Below are 17,264 nucleotides of genomic sequence, written 5' to 3' on the forward strand. Positions count from 1 at the left end.
TTTTTGGAGGGAGCCTCACTTCAAATATTGCGGTGGCTGTCAGCACTTTGAGACGCACTTTGGCCAAAGCAATCTTCTAAACAGGATAAATGTAATTGCGCATGAATTTCTACGCATATTTCGTAGTCGTCCTCGTAGCCGTTGTAGTCTCTGTTTGAAAAGATTTTATTTTCGTTGCTTTTTAGTTTACCTTTTTTTTACCGTCGGCGGGAGAGAGAGAGAGAGAGAGCCCAGACCAAGACCTGAGACTAGCAGCATTTTAGCGGTCAACTGTGAGGCCAGACCTCCGATTGGCTCAACATCAAAGCATTGGGACACGCCCACACGGTTTCACTAGCAAGAGGAAGAGAGAAAAGAAAAGGAATCGCTCATGCTCTCTCTCGGTGTGTTTGCTTGTGAGTCTAATTGACTCCCATAACGGTTGTTTTGTTTTGAGCAAATTGTTTGCAACACTCTTTGAATGCTTCGTGGTTGTTGTTGCTGTTGTTGATGTCTCAACTCAAAGCAAAAGCATTTAAAAATTCAATTTCTTCCTCTACTGCCATACTCTCACTCTTTCGCACTTGCCTGTGCAAATGCTCTCTTCACTATTTGCTCTCTTTGTCATTTCTCTCTCTCTCTCTCTCTCACTCTCTCTCGGCTTGTCTGCAAAAAGTTCTTTGCAGAGCTCAATTGTAAAAATGGCCGACAGTATTGCGCATGAGGGAGGTTTTTGTTGAAACGTTATGGAATCGAAACACTCCATAGGGACTTATTGAGTCTATATTCCTATTCAGATAAAAAAAACCGTTTCTAAAAATAGTTTTATTAAGTTCTGATGACTATTTTGGAGTAAACTGTTCACTTATCTTTGGGAAAGTCAAGATTCGAACAACATGTCGTATGAGTAATATGGAATATTCTTTCAAAGCTTTCTAATACATACCATTTTAAGAGATATTCTTTTATTAAACCTGATTTTATATTTACTAACTAACTAAATACCTTTTAGAATTGATTTAAAAATAATGTTAATTATATCTATCTGTTATTTTAGTAATATTTGTTAAATTCTAAAGTCACTTTATGAAAAATCATTTATTTCATTTCAAATCAATATTTTACTGAAATCGGTCAAAGTAAACTCCCCAAATTCAAATAGGGATTATTTCAATGCATTATTAATTACTCTCTGTAGATTCTGTGATAGAACTTAAACCTTTATGCTCAATCAACATATAATAATATGCAGACATTTAAGTTAATCCTCTTTTAAATTGATTGACCCGTGTACACAACATTTAACCACAACTGCAAATCAATTAAAATATATTCCAAACACTTTTGGCCAAAAACTTTCTATCTACGCAAGACATCAGCTGCAACAGCAGCAACACCAGCAACACCAGCAACAACAACAACAACAACAACAACAGCAAACAGTAGTTGAAGTAGAAGGAATATTTGAATAGCTCACAGAGCAACACTTGACCTCTGGTAGGTGGCAATTGATTGATTTTATATTGGCATTTCAATAGACTTTGGCCAAACGCACAAACACAGCAGCAGCAGAGTCGGTTCGGCAAAGGCAGAGCAGACATACCGTTATCGCCCCCACTTGAGACATGTTCCAAATACCAAGTGTTTCTCTGGCTCTCAGCTTAAGAGTCGCTTTTTTCGCACAATTTAGACGATGCGTTTTTTTTTTTCTTTTTTAACTTATATTTTTTGGTGTTTTTTGTGTTGTTGTCGCTTCCGTTCAGGTTGCGACAGAAGAAAGTGTCTGTCGATGCGGTTGCAGCGCAATTGTCGAAATAAACGAAAAGGAATTCAACTGCAAATAGTATGGAAGTGGGAAAAGCAAAGCAGAGCACAAGCCAACCCTCTTAGAACGCGAGAGAGAGATGGAGAGAGAGAGAGAGCATACGATGAGAGACTACACAAGCACACCCTCCCAGGGAGGGTTAGGCAGGAATAATTCTCTCCCTGTGCGTGTGCGTGTGTGTGTGTGTGTGTGTGTGTGCAAAAAGCATTTAGTGCCAAAGACCAAAAGAATTTTTCAACGGCCACCAACCAACCAACTAACCAACCAACCACCTTAGTTGGTTTCAGTTTCAGTTGAGCGCCGCATGAGGTAGCAGGGCTAGAACGAACGCTCTCCGGACACGACCGGGGGTTAAAAATCTAGAGACTGAAACAATAAAAATACTTAACGATCGTTTTCACAAGCACACACACACAGACACAGTACTCACACCACAGACACTCACACACAGAAGCTAGGTCGGTTTGCCGGCAAGGACTCAGAACTCAGGACCAGGACCTTTGAGTCTGTTAACAGAAACATTTGAATTTAAATGCGAAACGTTGATCAAACGGTGCAGACGTCTCGCGGTGAAACGAATATACGGCAAAACTGTTTTTACGGAAAATTGTGCATTTTTGGCAATTTAGTGTGAAGAATATAACGAGTGTATAAAGATTTTAACAATAAAAATCAGGACAAATATATACCCATACATATTTATAGAAATACATACGTAGAAAAGTGCAATGTCTTCCTCTGAAGCTGAAGTTGATATTAGTGTGGTATCGAGTCCAGAGCCAAGTCCTTTAGGCGCCGTCGGCCTAAGCATAACCAATGGCCGCGATAGTCCATTGATGGCGGCACGTTCGCCGGCTCGTTCGGCCGACGGGAGTACTCCACCGGCAACACCAACACACCGTTCCACGCCCAACACAACCGCCGGCACGCCCACTCTATCCTCATCATCGATGGCAAATGTTTCGGCTGCAACCCACTATCATCATAGTCCGACCGGAGCAGTGCCGCCGGCTGTGTTGCATCATCATTTGCAGCATCACTTGAGCACACTGGGCGGACATCCTGTGGCTCTGCATCATGCCCTGCATAGTTTTGGTCATCTGCATCATGCCGGCGCTCACGGGGCGCCGCATCCAGCAGCATTGTTGCAACATGCCATGGTGCCCACGCAACAGCAGCAACAACAGCAACACCAACAACCGCACCACAGCGACAGATTGAGTCCGCCACCTGCCTTAGCGCCCAAGTCACCAGAACGCACAGATAGCGAGGAATTGAGTGGCCATAGCCTGAATAATAATAACTCCAAGGTTTTGAATCACAATAATACCAGCCCATCGGCGGCATCGGTGGCAGCTGCAGCGGCAGTGGCAGTGGCAGCAGCAGCCGCTTCTGTTGGCCAAAATAGCAACGATAACGACAGCAATGGGAGTAGTAATGGCAATAAGGCAACAACTGGCTCCAATGGCTTCACCAGCTTCTCCATCTCCAGCATCCTGAGTCGCAGCGAGCCACCGAAAAAGAATGGCTCCTCCACACTGATAACGCCCATTCCACAATTGCCGCAACCCGGTCCGGGTGGACCGCAGGATGCTGCAATGCTTTCAAGGTAAGTCCTCCAAAAACTAGTCCCTTGATCTGCCAGACAGATTAGGATATCAACCCGAAACCAAAAAGTCAAATGTCTAGATACTTGTTTCCTAGTGCATTCAGCACAATTTTTAAATAATCCATTCGAGAAATGAAAGACAAAAGAGAAGGCTAAAAGGTTTTCTTCAGGTGACACAAATCCCTTCGCAGGAAACTAGAAATATTCAAACAGGTTCCTTTTGGGTCCAATAAAAAGAAATCGACTAAATGTGAAGGACAGTTAAGTAATATCCTGATATTTCAAATAGATTAGAGTAATATGATAGGTAAATTTACAAAAAAACAAATGAAATATTAGACAGTTGGACAATTTTGATTGAACTTTAGATAGTTTACGAAATGTTTTGAGTAGTTATTGTTAAATTGATCTGTTAGCAATAGGAGACTATTGAGATAAAATTCAAAGTATTTATAATATTACGTACTGAGAATGACAGGCAAATTTTATTTAAGTGGGTACAGAACTTTAATTCTTTTGAGTACTATGGGAAAATAGACTACTTCTAGGAAAAGCAGTTAGTATTAGCATTCTTTTTTACTCATACTTTACATATATTTGGCCCACTGTATAAAGACAAGATGGCATGACCCTCAAATTATGGCCTCTAATATCATATTACACAACATTTGCTTATGAAATTCAATGCAATTGCTGTATGAATGAATGCAAAGCAAAAAAAAAAGTGAAGCAGAATTTAGTAGAGTCCTGGAACCCTCTTCGATGTATGAAACTGACCTACATAAATGTGTAGTATAAAAGTTGATTAATAATAAAATAAAGGCAGACCCAACTTAGTCGACATTTAACAAACGAAAGAGATCAAATTTCAAATTGGTCGATTAACGCATGTTCGATGAATTAAATGGAGAGAAAGAGTAAGAGAGAGAGAGAGCGAGATAGAGAAGTGCACTTTTATTTTATGCAGGACTAAAAGGACTCCCTTCAGTAGTTGCTGTTTTTTTTTCTGGTAAATAATGATCATTTTCATTTCATTTACGCGTGCTCGCACCACTGATCGTTGGCGATAAGGCGAGGGTCGCGCATGCCAAGGAAAAAAAGGATCGCCCTCGACCAAGTGTTGACTCCTGCTGTTTGGCGCTTACAGCTGACGTGTGACTGAATGCCTGACCGTCTGACTGACTGACTGACTGAATGACTGGCTTATCGTTTAATCATCAGCATTGGACGGGACGACTCAACTCATTTTTATTCAAATGCTTAATTCAAGTCCATTGAAAAGTCCGCTGAGTGATCGTTTAAAATTTTTGTATAACAACTTTCACCTGGGCTTCTTGCCACTTAACTAACTTATTTTGACAGTATTTTTAATTAGCCAAAGGTTCGCTCTCTCCCGCTCACTCTCGTCTCTCTCTCTCTGCAATTGCGGTTGCTTAATTATGGTCGGAGTTGTTTTGTCTTCTCTTTCTTTAGAGCTGTAACTCAATACGCTTGTGAGTGAAATGGTTAACAATGCGACAACAAAAAGGGTGCTCCTCCAGGATATTGTAAGCTTATTGTTCTTTTCTTCCTGCAAAATAAAAAAGGATGACGCAAAAGTACATACAGATATAATTATTATATACGACTGTAATTACAATACAATTGCAGTCCCATTGCATTGCGTCGGGTCCAAGGATAATGAATCTTATCTCTCACAATGGGAATTAGTTTGTTGAGGCATTTAGTGGTTGATGATTTCTGCCTTTGATTTCTACCCACTCTTATCTAGATGATTGCAATTGGGTGTGGCTGTGGGTTCCCCCGTTTAATATCAAGCATATTCTGTATTACAATTGACAAATCTAATGTCCAAATCTCAGATTTGACTTTGCCTGCCTGGAACACGCGTGTCATTTGCTCGGCTTCCTGTGGAGCAACCAAAAACTAATATTATATCCCTCACAAATGTCACAATTTTTCAAGGACTATTGTACTCTGGTCCATGAGAGGGCTAAGCCTCTTTTTCTCTCACTCTATGAATAAGATTATTAAGCTATATATGTATGTACATATATATTATGTGTTCGTTAATCCCATCGCATATTCTCACTGTTCCTGCTTATTCAAGTGTAAGCCATTTGGCACAATGTTCAATATTTTGGCTACTTTGTGGCCTGAGTCGAGTGTCCTATAGTGCGGGCACTCATATACATATATTTATACCTATGTCCTTCCATCCGTTCAAAATGTCACCAACAATTTACAACTAATGCAGTTAGCAGAAAAAAAAAGGGGCCAATCGGGGCCAGATGAGGTCCAATTAGTGTGTGCAAATCTCTTTTACATGAACGATTTTTAAGCGGTTTACGCCTGGCGGGTATATGTATATTAAAATTTCCGTTCCATGTTCTAAATTCTTTTATTTAAATTAATAATTTTTCTGTTAGAGAATCAGTCACAGCTGCCTTTTAATGATTCAATTCAATTGGATTGAACTTGTGCGGGTTAATCAAGACGCTGGAAGCAATTGAAGAGGTTTATAGGAAGAATCACATTTGACTAAAGAGTCAATAGGCTTAAAATAAATTTACATAGTTATATATTAAGTGCAAATTTTCTTTCAAAAAATATGTATTATTTGAAAGATCGGTGAGGACTGTAAATGTAAGAGTTTCAGAAAGGTATGCAAATACTTTTTACCAAGGACGCACTCCCTAGACCACCCCTTGGATCTGTCCCTGTTTCTGATAGTAACAAATATTCAGTGTATTGTCTCTTTAACCATTAAGATGTTTTTCAAAAAATTATTGAGAATTAACATTCTAAACATTTTCATATTTTGATGATATTTTATTACAAAACCGACTTCCCAAAAAAAAAACGAATATTAATGTGGCACGAATTTTGCCCACTATTTTGTTTTTGTTAATTTTCCTTTTTTGTTTTACAATAAATTTTGTAATAAATCCAACTATAATTTACCATTTTTTGTTTTCTTATTTTACCTAATTTTAATAAAGTTACTTGGGTTAAAAGTTGAAAAAAGAAAAAACTCAATATTAATGTGATCCACTGTATATATTTTTTTTGTTTTTCTGTGAATATTTTTTCACTAGATCACTTTAGCGTCTTGATTAAGGTTACTCTCTTAAAATTAGCTAAAAGATTTATTTAAATTATTTAAAGATTTTAGTTACGTTTAATAACTCTTAACTTCTTTTCTTATCCATAAATTGATGTATTGGTTTTCATTTTCTTTTGACTTTTCATTAATTTTTTAATATAATTTAGTTTATTTGGTGATGAAGTAAATAAAGTTAATTTTCCCCTCCTCTAGATCTCATGAAATTCCCCTTTGTGAAATGTTTAAGCTATTTGTAAGATTTGCCCTCAACGATTTGAATTTCACTTTCACTTAGATCTTCACTTGAATAGCAACTTCAGTCTGTGTGGAATGCGGTAAGATTGAGGACTTCAAAGCGTTTTTGCATGGCGAAAGCAAAGCAAAACCCATGTTGAACGCCATGTTAAACAACTCAATTGCATAGCACACTTTTATCATGGCACAAAAGGGCCCCCAAGACAAATTATGACAGCAGGCAAAAGAAAAATGAATGAAAAGCAAAGGGCATGAGGATTCGCAAAAACAATTCATTAAAGGAAAATAACAGCCATGCATCAACAAGGACGGCAAGAAATGCCTAGACCCACCGCTCCACCCGTTTTGTTGACTTCTGACAGAGGAGAGAAGCGGAAATGGTCGGTCGGGGGGGTGGACTCTGACTCTGATGATGAGGGGCCGCACCCATGCTTCACGGTTTTTTAAACATGGCCGTCCACTTCCGCCACAAAATGACACCAATGTAAATGAATACACGGCCGTTGTGGTGGCTGCCCGCGATTTGCGGATCTCGATGCCTTGGGCAAAGTAATTTCGTATTTATTTCATTAGTGGTCGGACAGTTGGGGGAGGACCTTTTCCTGTAACATTTTTTGTTTGATTTGAATAATTAGTTGAGCAAATAGCTACAAGCTGTTTAGCAAATTCCCCTTCTGACAGCGGAAAAATTAGCGTAGTAATTGAGGTAATTTCTTTTGTTTCTTGTCTCCGTGTAATCTGAGACATAGGGAGCTGAGTTTTTGCCTTTTTGGCATCTTTTTTTGTTGTTGGTTTATTTATTTATTTTTTTAGCCGGCTTCAGCCAAACTAGCCAAGCGGCTTTCTCTCAATTGACGCTGTAAACATGAAGCCCATTAGAAGTGATTTGAGCTCCACGTTTGGGGAAGCCTTTGAACGGCTTTCTAGCCAGAAAAAGTCTATTGAAAAGAGGGCGACTCATAATTTACCTGACTGCAAGTAAAACTAATCGAAAAGCATTAAGTATTACTCAGAGGGAAAGGGGAAAGACCACTTGGATATTGATTTCCACACCTGTATGTACCTTGGCCGCAACGAAAGAGGTCAGCAAAATGTTAATGTCACACACACACACACATGGCCAAGTTGGGCGCATTTGTTGTGTCTGTCTGGTAAAGTGGGTGCACGACTCACAAGAAATCACAGTCCACCACAGTTCTCATTCTGCCTCTCCGTCTTTCTGTCTGTCTGTCCCACTCTGGTCAAGGGTCAAAATGGGGGTTAACAACACTAAACAAAAACGAAATGAATGAAAGGCAAAACGGCTCCCAAAAAGCCAATTCAAAGGGGGTTGTTGTTAGTTTAATGCCTGACATTGGTATTCTAGACCGGTGAGAAATGCATTTTGCTTTCGTTCAGCATGCTTAAACCTCAAAGTTCATTGAGTGCGTGGGAAGCACGAAATCAATTCCATCCACCCAGCACAATAAACACAAAATCAATCGATTTCTATGCCAATTTCATTTATACAAAACAAGTGCAAAATTTCTCTCTGGACTAAGAACAATGAGATATACCAAAATCGTACAAATTTGCCATCTTTTCCCTCAAGCAATTAAACATTTTAGTTGATATTTTCAAAGTTTCCTGAAAATCCTTGAGAATTTTATGAAATTCGGTTTTGAATCTTAAGAAAATATTTGCCTTTTGATTTGTTAACTTGCTCTATTAAGCCCAGAAAAACCCTCAGACACTTACGACTCATACTCCCAACGTTTACCACCCCAAAAAAAATAAAAAATATATATATATATGGTGCTATATAGATCTAGGTATGTATGTATATGGGGCACATTATAATGGAGAAAAAGGCAAACAAAAAGTGTTTCGTCTTGAAAATAAAACTTTGCCTCTATCTACATAAATAAATAAAATGTATTTATAAAGATGCTTTTAAGCTAGCAACTTAACAAGGTTATATAGATACACACACACACACACATATACAGACACACACATTTATAAAGAGGGTTTCTTTGTGGGGAAAAGTTCGGGGGAAGGGGCAAGAAGTTGGGCTTTGGGTAATTCACAGCAGATGTTGCCAGTTATGGCGCTACTTTTGTTGGGGTTGCTTTTGTTTCAGCTTTTAATGGCCATAAGTTGGTTTACTCTCTCTCTCACTCCATTGACCCAAAGATTTTATCCATTTGACTTTACATAATTGCAATACTGATGATGCATAAATTATGTTATTAATTGAAAACTGTTAAATTTCAGATTGGGTTTCATCTCACAATGGGGAGCCTTGGCTGGCCGTTATGCTGCCCTATGTCCGCCCGGCTGGCCTTGGGCGCCACAACGTAATCCATTCCATAGTCCAACGCATGGTAAGTAAAGACAAAAAACGAAACTAAATTGATTTACATTAACTCCCTGGTACTCCTTACTTGCAATTAACCAAATAGTTGATCTAATTGAATTACCATTGAATTAAGACCCGTCACTCTGGAATGTCGAGTGTTCACATTTGCCACATTTTTGTTGCAGATTAGGCAGCACCACCTCCTACACATACATATATATACTGGGCAGCTCTGCTTAGTAAAAGATTAGACATTCTTTGAATGTCTATAGTCGTCTCTAATGCTTCAAAGAATTTTCTTTCACCTTACCCATTGCATTGCATTGTGTCTGTATTGCATTAATAGCCATTTTCAATTAATGGCAATTTGTAATCGAGTATTGAGTTACGCCCTAAAGCGTCTATATATGTATATATGTGTGTATGTATGGGTACATATGTTTGCACCACATACAATTGGAACTGTAATCCTATTTAATTGGCCCTATCGGCATTAGGGGCCATTGCAATTGCATTTGTTCATGTAAATTGCCCTTAAGTTTTGCACTCTCATTCCCCCAAAAACAAAGGCAAGGAAAATTTTCAAGCAATCAACCGACCAACCAACTTCATTGTGTGTGTGTGTGTGTGAGGGGATGGTGATGGAGGGGGGAGAAGGCAAGTTGATGAGAACTTAGAAAAGCTTTTCATGTGCCACATCAAATGCTTTTCAAGCAAATTACGGCCATTTAAAACTTTTTCAAATGAGATCAATACTAAAAGCCCGATAAAAACAAAATCGACCAACACTGACTGACAGCCATTTTAAATGGTAATTTAACGTTCACCAACACACACACACACACTCACAAACACACACACAGTCCTATACATATATGTATGTAGGTAAGTGTAGAGTTGGACGCTCTCCGCGTTTGCGCCGTAAGCTCCTTAAGAGGGCAAGGACATAACAGTAAACTAGACAAAATAAAAACACACAGAACGAAAAAGACGAAGACAAGTGTGAGGTTAAGTGTTGCAGCTTAAATCTGTGCATGTAGCAACCCCTGATGAAGAGACACCACCCACTCGGCCACCAACCCACCCACCCACCCACTTTCCCGCATTCACATACACACACATAAACTCTCGCACTGAAAGTGAGAGAGAGAGAAAGAGAGTGTGAGTGAGTGAGTAAGTGGGTGGGTGGCACAGAAACTGACAAATCAACTAATAAAATTGTTTCTCTCTCTCTCTCTCTCTTTTGTTCTCTCGCTTTCTCTCTCTCTTTTGCAGACAGTTCCTCGACAAATACAACGGAGAATCCACCATCACCCACATCGTTGAGTCCCAACAACAGTAGCGGCAACAACAACACTAATAGCAACAACAACAACAACAACAGTAGCAACACTGCCAATGCCAACAACAACAATAATAACAACAACAACAACATGAGTAAATCACCCTCACATCATGCATTATACCAGCCACAGCAACAGCATCCACATGTACAACAGCATCCACAGCATCCACTTCAGCCCAGCACACCGACAAGCAGCACCAGCAGCAACGGCGGAGGCGGAGGCGTCCTCCCTGTGGTTCATCCTCATCATTTGAGTGGCTCACATCATTCTCATGCCAGCTATTTGCTGCCCACCAGCTCCAATGAATCCGACGACGATGGCGAAGAAATCATCGAGGAAGATGATGGCACGGATGGTCCTTCGGATAGTTCATCACCGCACGCCGATGGCAATGGATCGAAGCGAAAAAAGAAAACACGCACTGTATTCTCCCGTGCCCAGGTCTTTCAGCTGGAGTCCACGTTCGACATGAAGCGTTATCTCAGCTCCTCGGAACGTGCCGGTTTGGCCGCATCGTTACGCTTGACCGAGACGCAGGTGAAAATTTGGTTTCAAAACCGGCGCAACAAATGGAAACGTCAATTAGCCGCCGAACTGGAGGCCGCCAACATGGCCAATATGGCACATGCGGCTCAGCGTTTGGTCCGTGTTCCGGTGCTCTATCATGATGGTACAACAGCTGGCTTTGTTCCACCGCCGCCGCCGCATCATCATCCCATGCAATATTATGCAGCGGCAGCGGCACGCAACACAAGCCCACCGCGTCCGCCGTTGTCGTCGCTGGTATAGGGAGTGGGGTGCCTGGCGGCACCCATGTCGCTGCTGAAGCCGCCAACGCCAACGTCAATGATGATGTCGTTGCCACCGCCGCCGCCTCTGCCTCTGCCGCCGCCCCCATCATTGCGCCCGCCGCTTAAAAGCTCAGATGGAGATGGAGATGGGGACTCAGATGCGGAACAAGAACGTCTCCCCGCTCTTCACAACGGAACAATGGAGGATGAGGACGATTCGGCCATCGATGTGGAAGCCGATGAAGAGCCCGATGCCGAACAGATGCCTGTGGAGGCACCTCCAGAGCTGCGCACAAACCACAACAATTGCCTGGAACGCAAAGAGAGCGTGGATTGTGGAGGTGGTTAAGTTTCTATCCATTCTCGGTTCCACTGACCAGGAGTAGTGTCAATCAATTGGTTTCAATGCTAACAACTCTCCACCACTCCACCCCCAAGCCCCACTCCTCCCCTGCCCACAAAGAGAGTTAGCTTAAAAGGATTTGTTTTCTTTGTTTTGGATAGTTTGTTCCTAAAGCTTTTGTAAATATATAACTCTATATATAGAAATTCTTACTTAACGACTTGGTGGGTGGTCAGCAAATTGCTCAATCAGTTGTATCCTATATACATATATATATCTGTGTCGAAAGACATCTTCTATGTACAATATAATTTACTCAAAAGAATTTGTACATGAGAAAATTATGCTTTAAAATTATTTAATTGCTGGTCAAAATTTAGTTTCTTAATTTAGCTTTCGATTTACACTTACACACACAAACACACACATGTAAAGCAAATGAAATTCAATTCTAATATTTAAGCTTAAACTAATTAATTAAGCCAACAACAACAACAACAACAGTAAAGCAACTAAGAATAACAACAACAAAAACAAACATAAGTCAAAGCAATTACCAAATAATTAGTTAAATTATTTTTAACAAATAAATTCAATGTTGACATAATCCAAACGAAATCGTTAACAATATCAAATTAAACCAAAACACAAGAAAATATGACAAAATAAAAATCAAATATAATAAAATACTTATTAATAAAATATATACTTATTATACAAATGGCAAAACAGAAAAACTCAACAAAATTGTTTTCTTTTTGGGCGAATTCCGCGTTGACTCGTGCAGAAGGATCTGAGCAGGGAAATTTGTTAATAAACTTGGTAGCTAACGGTTAATTTATGAAATATAAACTGGTATCAAACGCATTCCTTTAATTTCAAATGTCTTTTATTAGTATTTTATTAGTATTTTATTTGGTAGTCACAATGTTATATAATGTAAATCAGTCTTGACATTATTTTCTCTTCTTATGATAAAGTTGGATAACTGCAGATCGATATCTTTAAAAAACCAGAGGACCAGGGCTAACTTTGACCGCATCAAAGTTTGTATACATTAGAAAATAACGAAGTTATAGATCAAAGTCACTGCTTACCACCGATTGTTCCTATGGGAGCTATATGATTTAGCCGCCCGATCTTAGTTTATTTCGGCACAGTCATTAATAGTTATATTAAACTGAGAAATATAAATTTTTATGACATTTGCTTAGAAAGTAGAAGTTATTGACAAAAGTCACTGTTTTCGACCGATTGTCGAAACATAAAACAGGATTTAGTCATTGGGTTCTATTCAATAATCTCTTAGTTTTTCAACTATTTTAACGAAAATTCTTAATAATTCACTAATTAAGAAGAGACAGAAAGATTTGTCAATTCCATACTGCTCAGTTTATTTTCGAAAGTATCTAGTACGTTCAGCTAGACGGAGGCAATTTTTTTGAGATCCAAGAAGGCCTGGGATGTTTGTAAAATTCGACCTGGTCAAGGGGGTACAGTACTTCAATCATTCTACTTCGTAAACTCAAACAGTCAACATCAAAAATAAAACAAAAAGTTTACTTCTGAAAATCAAAAAAGAGAAAAACAAAAGTGAAAACATGTTGACTGTTCAATTGATCATGCAATCCGGAAAGGTTAGTAAACGTGAGGATATAACTTTTCATAATCGTGACCAAGTGTTCTTTTCCAGCCATTGGTTATGAAGCTCCCAATCTCATCTACCGTATATGAGCTAAAGATAGAGCTTCAGAGTCTTCTCGATATTCAGCCGGAAACATTGGAGATTTGTGCTTCTGATGTAACGTTTGCCGATTCAGATCTATTAACAGAAGTTGCTGGTCTAGGCAAAACCAAACAAATTAAGCCGGTTGTGTCTTGCTATGAAGGCAACAATTTTGTGGGCTTGATACTATTTTCCCTTGGGGGCGAGGATTTCGCCGATCCATTAGTCGATAATTCGGTGTCAGACTCAAGTATCGAAGAAAGTGAATCTTCCGTCATTGAGCTATCCTCGGGATCTAGTGGCGAATCCGTCCAGCCATCAACTATTGATGGCAAGCCAGGTATTAAACGGAAAGCCCAAGAGCATGAAAAAACCATAGAGACTAAACGGTAAGTGTTAGGAATAGGAAATCAAAATTCAGTGACTGAATATTCCGTCTTTTGAAAATAGGATCAAATATGTTCTCCAATCGAGTGAGGAGAGTGTAGAAAGCCCCTCGTATGGAGATATGCAGGAGGCATGCGGTATGGGAGGGTGCGGAATAAAGTCCCGACCATGCTCGGTTAAATCTGAGATGGAAATGGAACCAGATGTTATTAATGGTCAGCGGCCCCCGTACGTTAACATTCTCCCAGAGAACAGGCCGTTTGTTGTGGTTATATCTTCCTCAGAATGTGAGAAAAATTTTTGCGACCTGTTGGAAGAGTTCTTTGGGATTTTTAAGGACTTCAGAAATGTTCGCTGCTTGGATTTCAATGAGGTGACTCCGGTTATCGAATACAATGAACGGCTTTACATTGCAGCGGCAAACGAGGATACGATGGACTGGGTGGGGCGCAATGTATGCGCCATGGAGTCGTATCAGGCCACCAGTCTCATAGACTTCCTACACTTGACACCGGCCAGAGTTACATGGCCAAAGGTCGAGAAGTGTTTGCAGTCAATTTTCGAGCTTCTGGAACTGCAGAATGCTGATATTACTACGGAGAAGTGGGCTGTGGTGAGCCGCGAAGATGCACCCCCCATTGTGACGAATATTTGCCCCAATGAACAGGTTGATATCTGGATGGATGCGGAGAGTGTAGATATCATCAACGGGAGATGCAACCAACTTAAACTATCTTTTTGGATGATCAAGTTTGAGTTCTGCGACTAGATGCTTATATATTTTTATTTAATGCAATTTATATTTTGAAATGTGAATAGGGATTCCCGGAGAGAAGGAAAATAACTCAATCTTCATTCGTTGAATTCAAAATATGAACTGATTTTATTTACAAAAGTACGGAGTTTATATAGGAAATCTTAGGCTCTAGGAGGTAACAATTGTTAAGGAGATCTTATTCTAGTACGACTCACACCCACGCATTCGGGGATTAAAAAATTATTATTATTTTGGGCACGTGATCGTTTTGGGTTAGTTTACAATTACAAGTGTTTTGCCCACAACGCGTGTGGCTGATTGTAATTCTAGTCATATGCTAGGTTAGTTGTTTGTGCCAAAGTACAGTTGTATTATATTTTCTTCAGTGCATTTGATTTGGTGAAGCCGCTTCAGATGAACACGATGTTTATTCTTAAACAAAATGTTAAAAAAAACGTTAAGATTGCGGCAGACTCATTTGTCTACTTATTATTTTGACTGGCAACAGTCAAACGATAGTTTATGGTACTAGAAAAATAATAAAATATAATAATAATTTATGGACGTTGCTTTACTAATTAAACGTTGCCAAGTGAATTTTGTCATCAAAGTTTATTATGCCAAAAATATCCACGTTCTTGTTTGACATCTATTTTGTATCGGCACTTTTGACCTGGAACAGGAATATGTAAACAGATAAATATATGTTGTCAGGGATAACGATTATGAAATTGCAGAAGGATGCTCGCCAAAGCACAAAAAACCAAAACTTCCCAATAATCAATAATTTAATGAGTTTATAAACACTTTACACGATCTAAAACATTACGTTTCGAATTAAATAAACCAGAGGGATGGGGCTAACTTTAACCGCCTCAAAGTTTGTATACTTTTCCGGTAACTCTTTCCTTATCTTTAGCCAATCAAAGTCATCAAGGTGGAAAATCGTTTTATCTAAAAAGGCGAAAGAACGGCCTACAATCACTAACCATAGAATACATAGATGCGTCAAACTCAAGTTTTTTTGATTACAAATGCTAGCCTGAGTCTGGAACCCCAGAGAACTTCGGCAAAAGCCGAACAGCGTAGAACCCCAGAGAGCGGTCGCAGCGAGAGCGAAAAACGTTCGCTCGCAGCACTGTCGCTACGCATCGAAAATAATTCAGTCTGCCACAGATCGCAGAACGATGAACACATGTCTGTGTCGCTGTGTTCTCGTTCTGCATATGTATGCGTAGGCTGAGTTAAGCAAGCGAAGATGTGACCGTAGCTTTTTCAGTCGCTGGCTCGCAGACTTTTTGAGTTTTCGACGAGCTAGCGAAAATGAGATGCGACGATGCCAATTTTCTTTTTACATACATATTTTATTAATACATTTTTATTTACTTTTTTTTTTTAAATATATTTACTCTTTTAATTTATAATAATTATTAATTTATTTACTTTTTTTAATTATATTTTCTTTATATGTATACTTAATAATACATATATTAATGAAATTTAAATTTTATATGCTATAAACAATTTTAATAATAAGAACATGGCAACAATAAACAAGCAATTGAGGAGTGTGATCGGTTTTGTTTTGGTTTTAGTCGTGCCCCCTCTTTTTTTTCTCTTCCTGCTTCCTGCACTATTCTTGACCGCGCTTTTTTTCATTCTTCTTTATTGCTTATCTTATAACTATTTATACTGAAAACCTGCATAATAAAGGTCGCCGCTCGAATTCGTTACCGATTGCAATGTACAGTATGTACAGTCGGTATCCAGGGAACACCACGAGGAGGCCATTGCAATAGCAATGGGGTCATTTACGAATGACCTTCGAGTCGACTTGAGATGATTAAATTCACATTAAATCTTCTCCATGTTCCCCACCTAAAAAAAAACTAATAAATAAATCCTGAGCAAATCTATATTTTAAAAAATTACCCATGACGGAAGGGCACGGAGTATTTTTTTTAATGTTGTCACGTCTAAACCAAGATGCGCTAGAACATCTATTTTACCTAATAAGAAATAGGGGTGGCACAAACAATAATCCTATGTTATTCGAATTCAATGCAATAATATCAAAAATGTTATCAATGAAATTAATAACTTCAAAAACGACAACAGGTAATTGCGAGCCAGATGAAGATATGCTAATAAATGTTATTGAAGAAACAAAGCATGAACTGGCAATTGAAAACGTAAATGACCAAGATCAGGTGTATTACGAAGATTTTAACATAATCTTAGATGAAAATATGGAAGTATCCGAGTCTGATGAAGAACAGCCAACTGAAATCAGTATAGCCACTGAGAATTCATTGAGATATTTCGTAGGATTTGTTATGCATAAAGCCCAACAAAAGTTCAATTGCGATAAATGCAAAGAACTTTTGAAAGAAGAGATCGCAAATTATGAGGGATCGGAATTTTTTATCAATAACAAACATTTTAAAACTATAAACAACAACCTAAAGCTTAAAGCCCCACAAAATCATTTATTTAACCTGATGAAGCAGCATTATAAGATTTTCCATCAGTTCTTTAAAAATTTCCCACATGCGCGAAAAATAAAAGAAAAAATTATTAATGAATGCCTTTCGAATATTGAGGACCCGAATTACCGAGATTGGTACAGTGAATTGCATGAATGCAGCGAGCATCGAAAATTTATTCTAAATTATTTTCTACTCGTTTTGCTAAAGAAAAATAGCAAATGGCTGATGGATAGTTTATGCGGTGCTTCTGAAAAGCACAAAAGCAAAAGGAAAATAGAAATTTTAGAGTCTTAAAAAAAAAGGTCGATAA

General features: G+C 38.9%; 2 protein-coding genes across 2 annotated transcripts; both read left to right on the forward strand.

Moving 5' to 3' along the window:
- The first annotated feature begins 2,219 nt into the window (after positions 1-2,219).
- LOC6650805 (homeobox protein Hmx) lies at positions 2,220-12,021 on the forward strand. Its single transcript, XM_023180345.2, is given in 3 exon segments — positions 2,220-3,413; positions 9,031-9,140; positions 10,391-12,021. Coding segments are annotated over 3 exon segments (2,202 nt in total). The 5' UTR covers positions 2,220-2,532; the 3' UTR covers positions 11,602-12,021.
- A 1,188-nt stretch (positions 12,022-13,209) lies between these two features.
- LOC111519425 lies at positions 13,210-14,525 on the forward strand. Its single transcript, XM_023180344.2, has 3 exons — positions 13,210-13,232; positions 13,289-13,710; positions 13,772-14,525. The coding sequence occupies exons 1-3, from the start codon at positions 13,218-13,220 to the stop codon at positions 14,475-14,477; spliced, it is 1,143 nt and encodes a 380-aa protein (XP_023036112.2). The 5' UTR covers positions 13,210-13,217; the 3' UTR covers positions 14,478-14,525.
- The last annotated feature ends 2,739 nt before the right edge of the window (positions 14,526-17,264 follow it).

This window comes from Drosophila willistoni, chromosome 3R (genome assembly GCF_018902025.1).
Source record: "Drosophila willistoni isolate 14030-0811.24 chromosome 3R, UCI_dwil_1.1, whole genome shotgun sequence".
NCBI classification, from domain to species: Eukaryota; Metazoa; Arthropoda; class Insecta; order Diptera; family Drosophilidae; genus Drosophila; species Drosophila willistoni.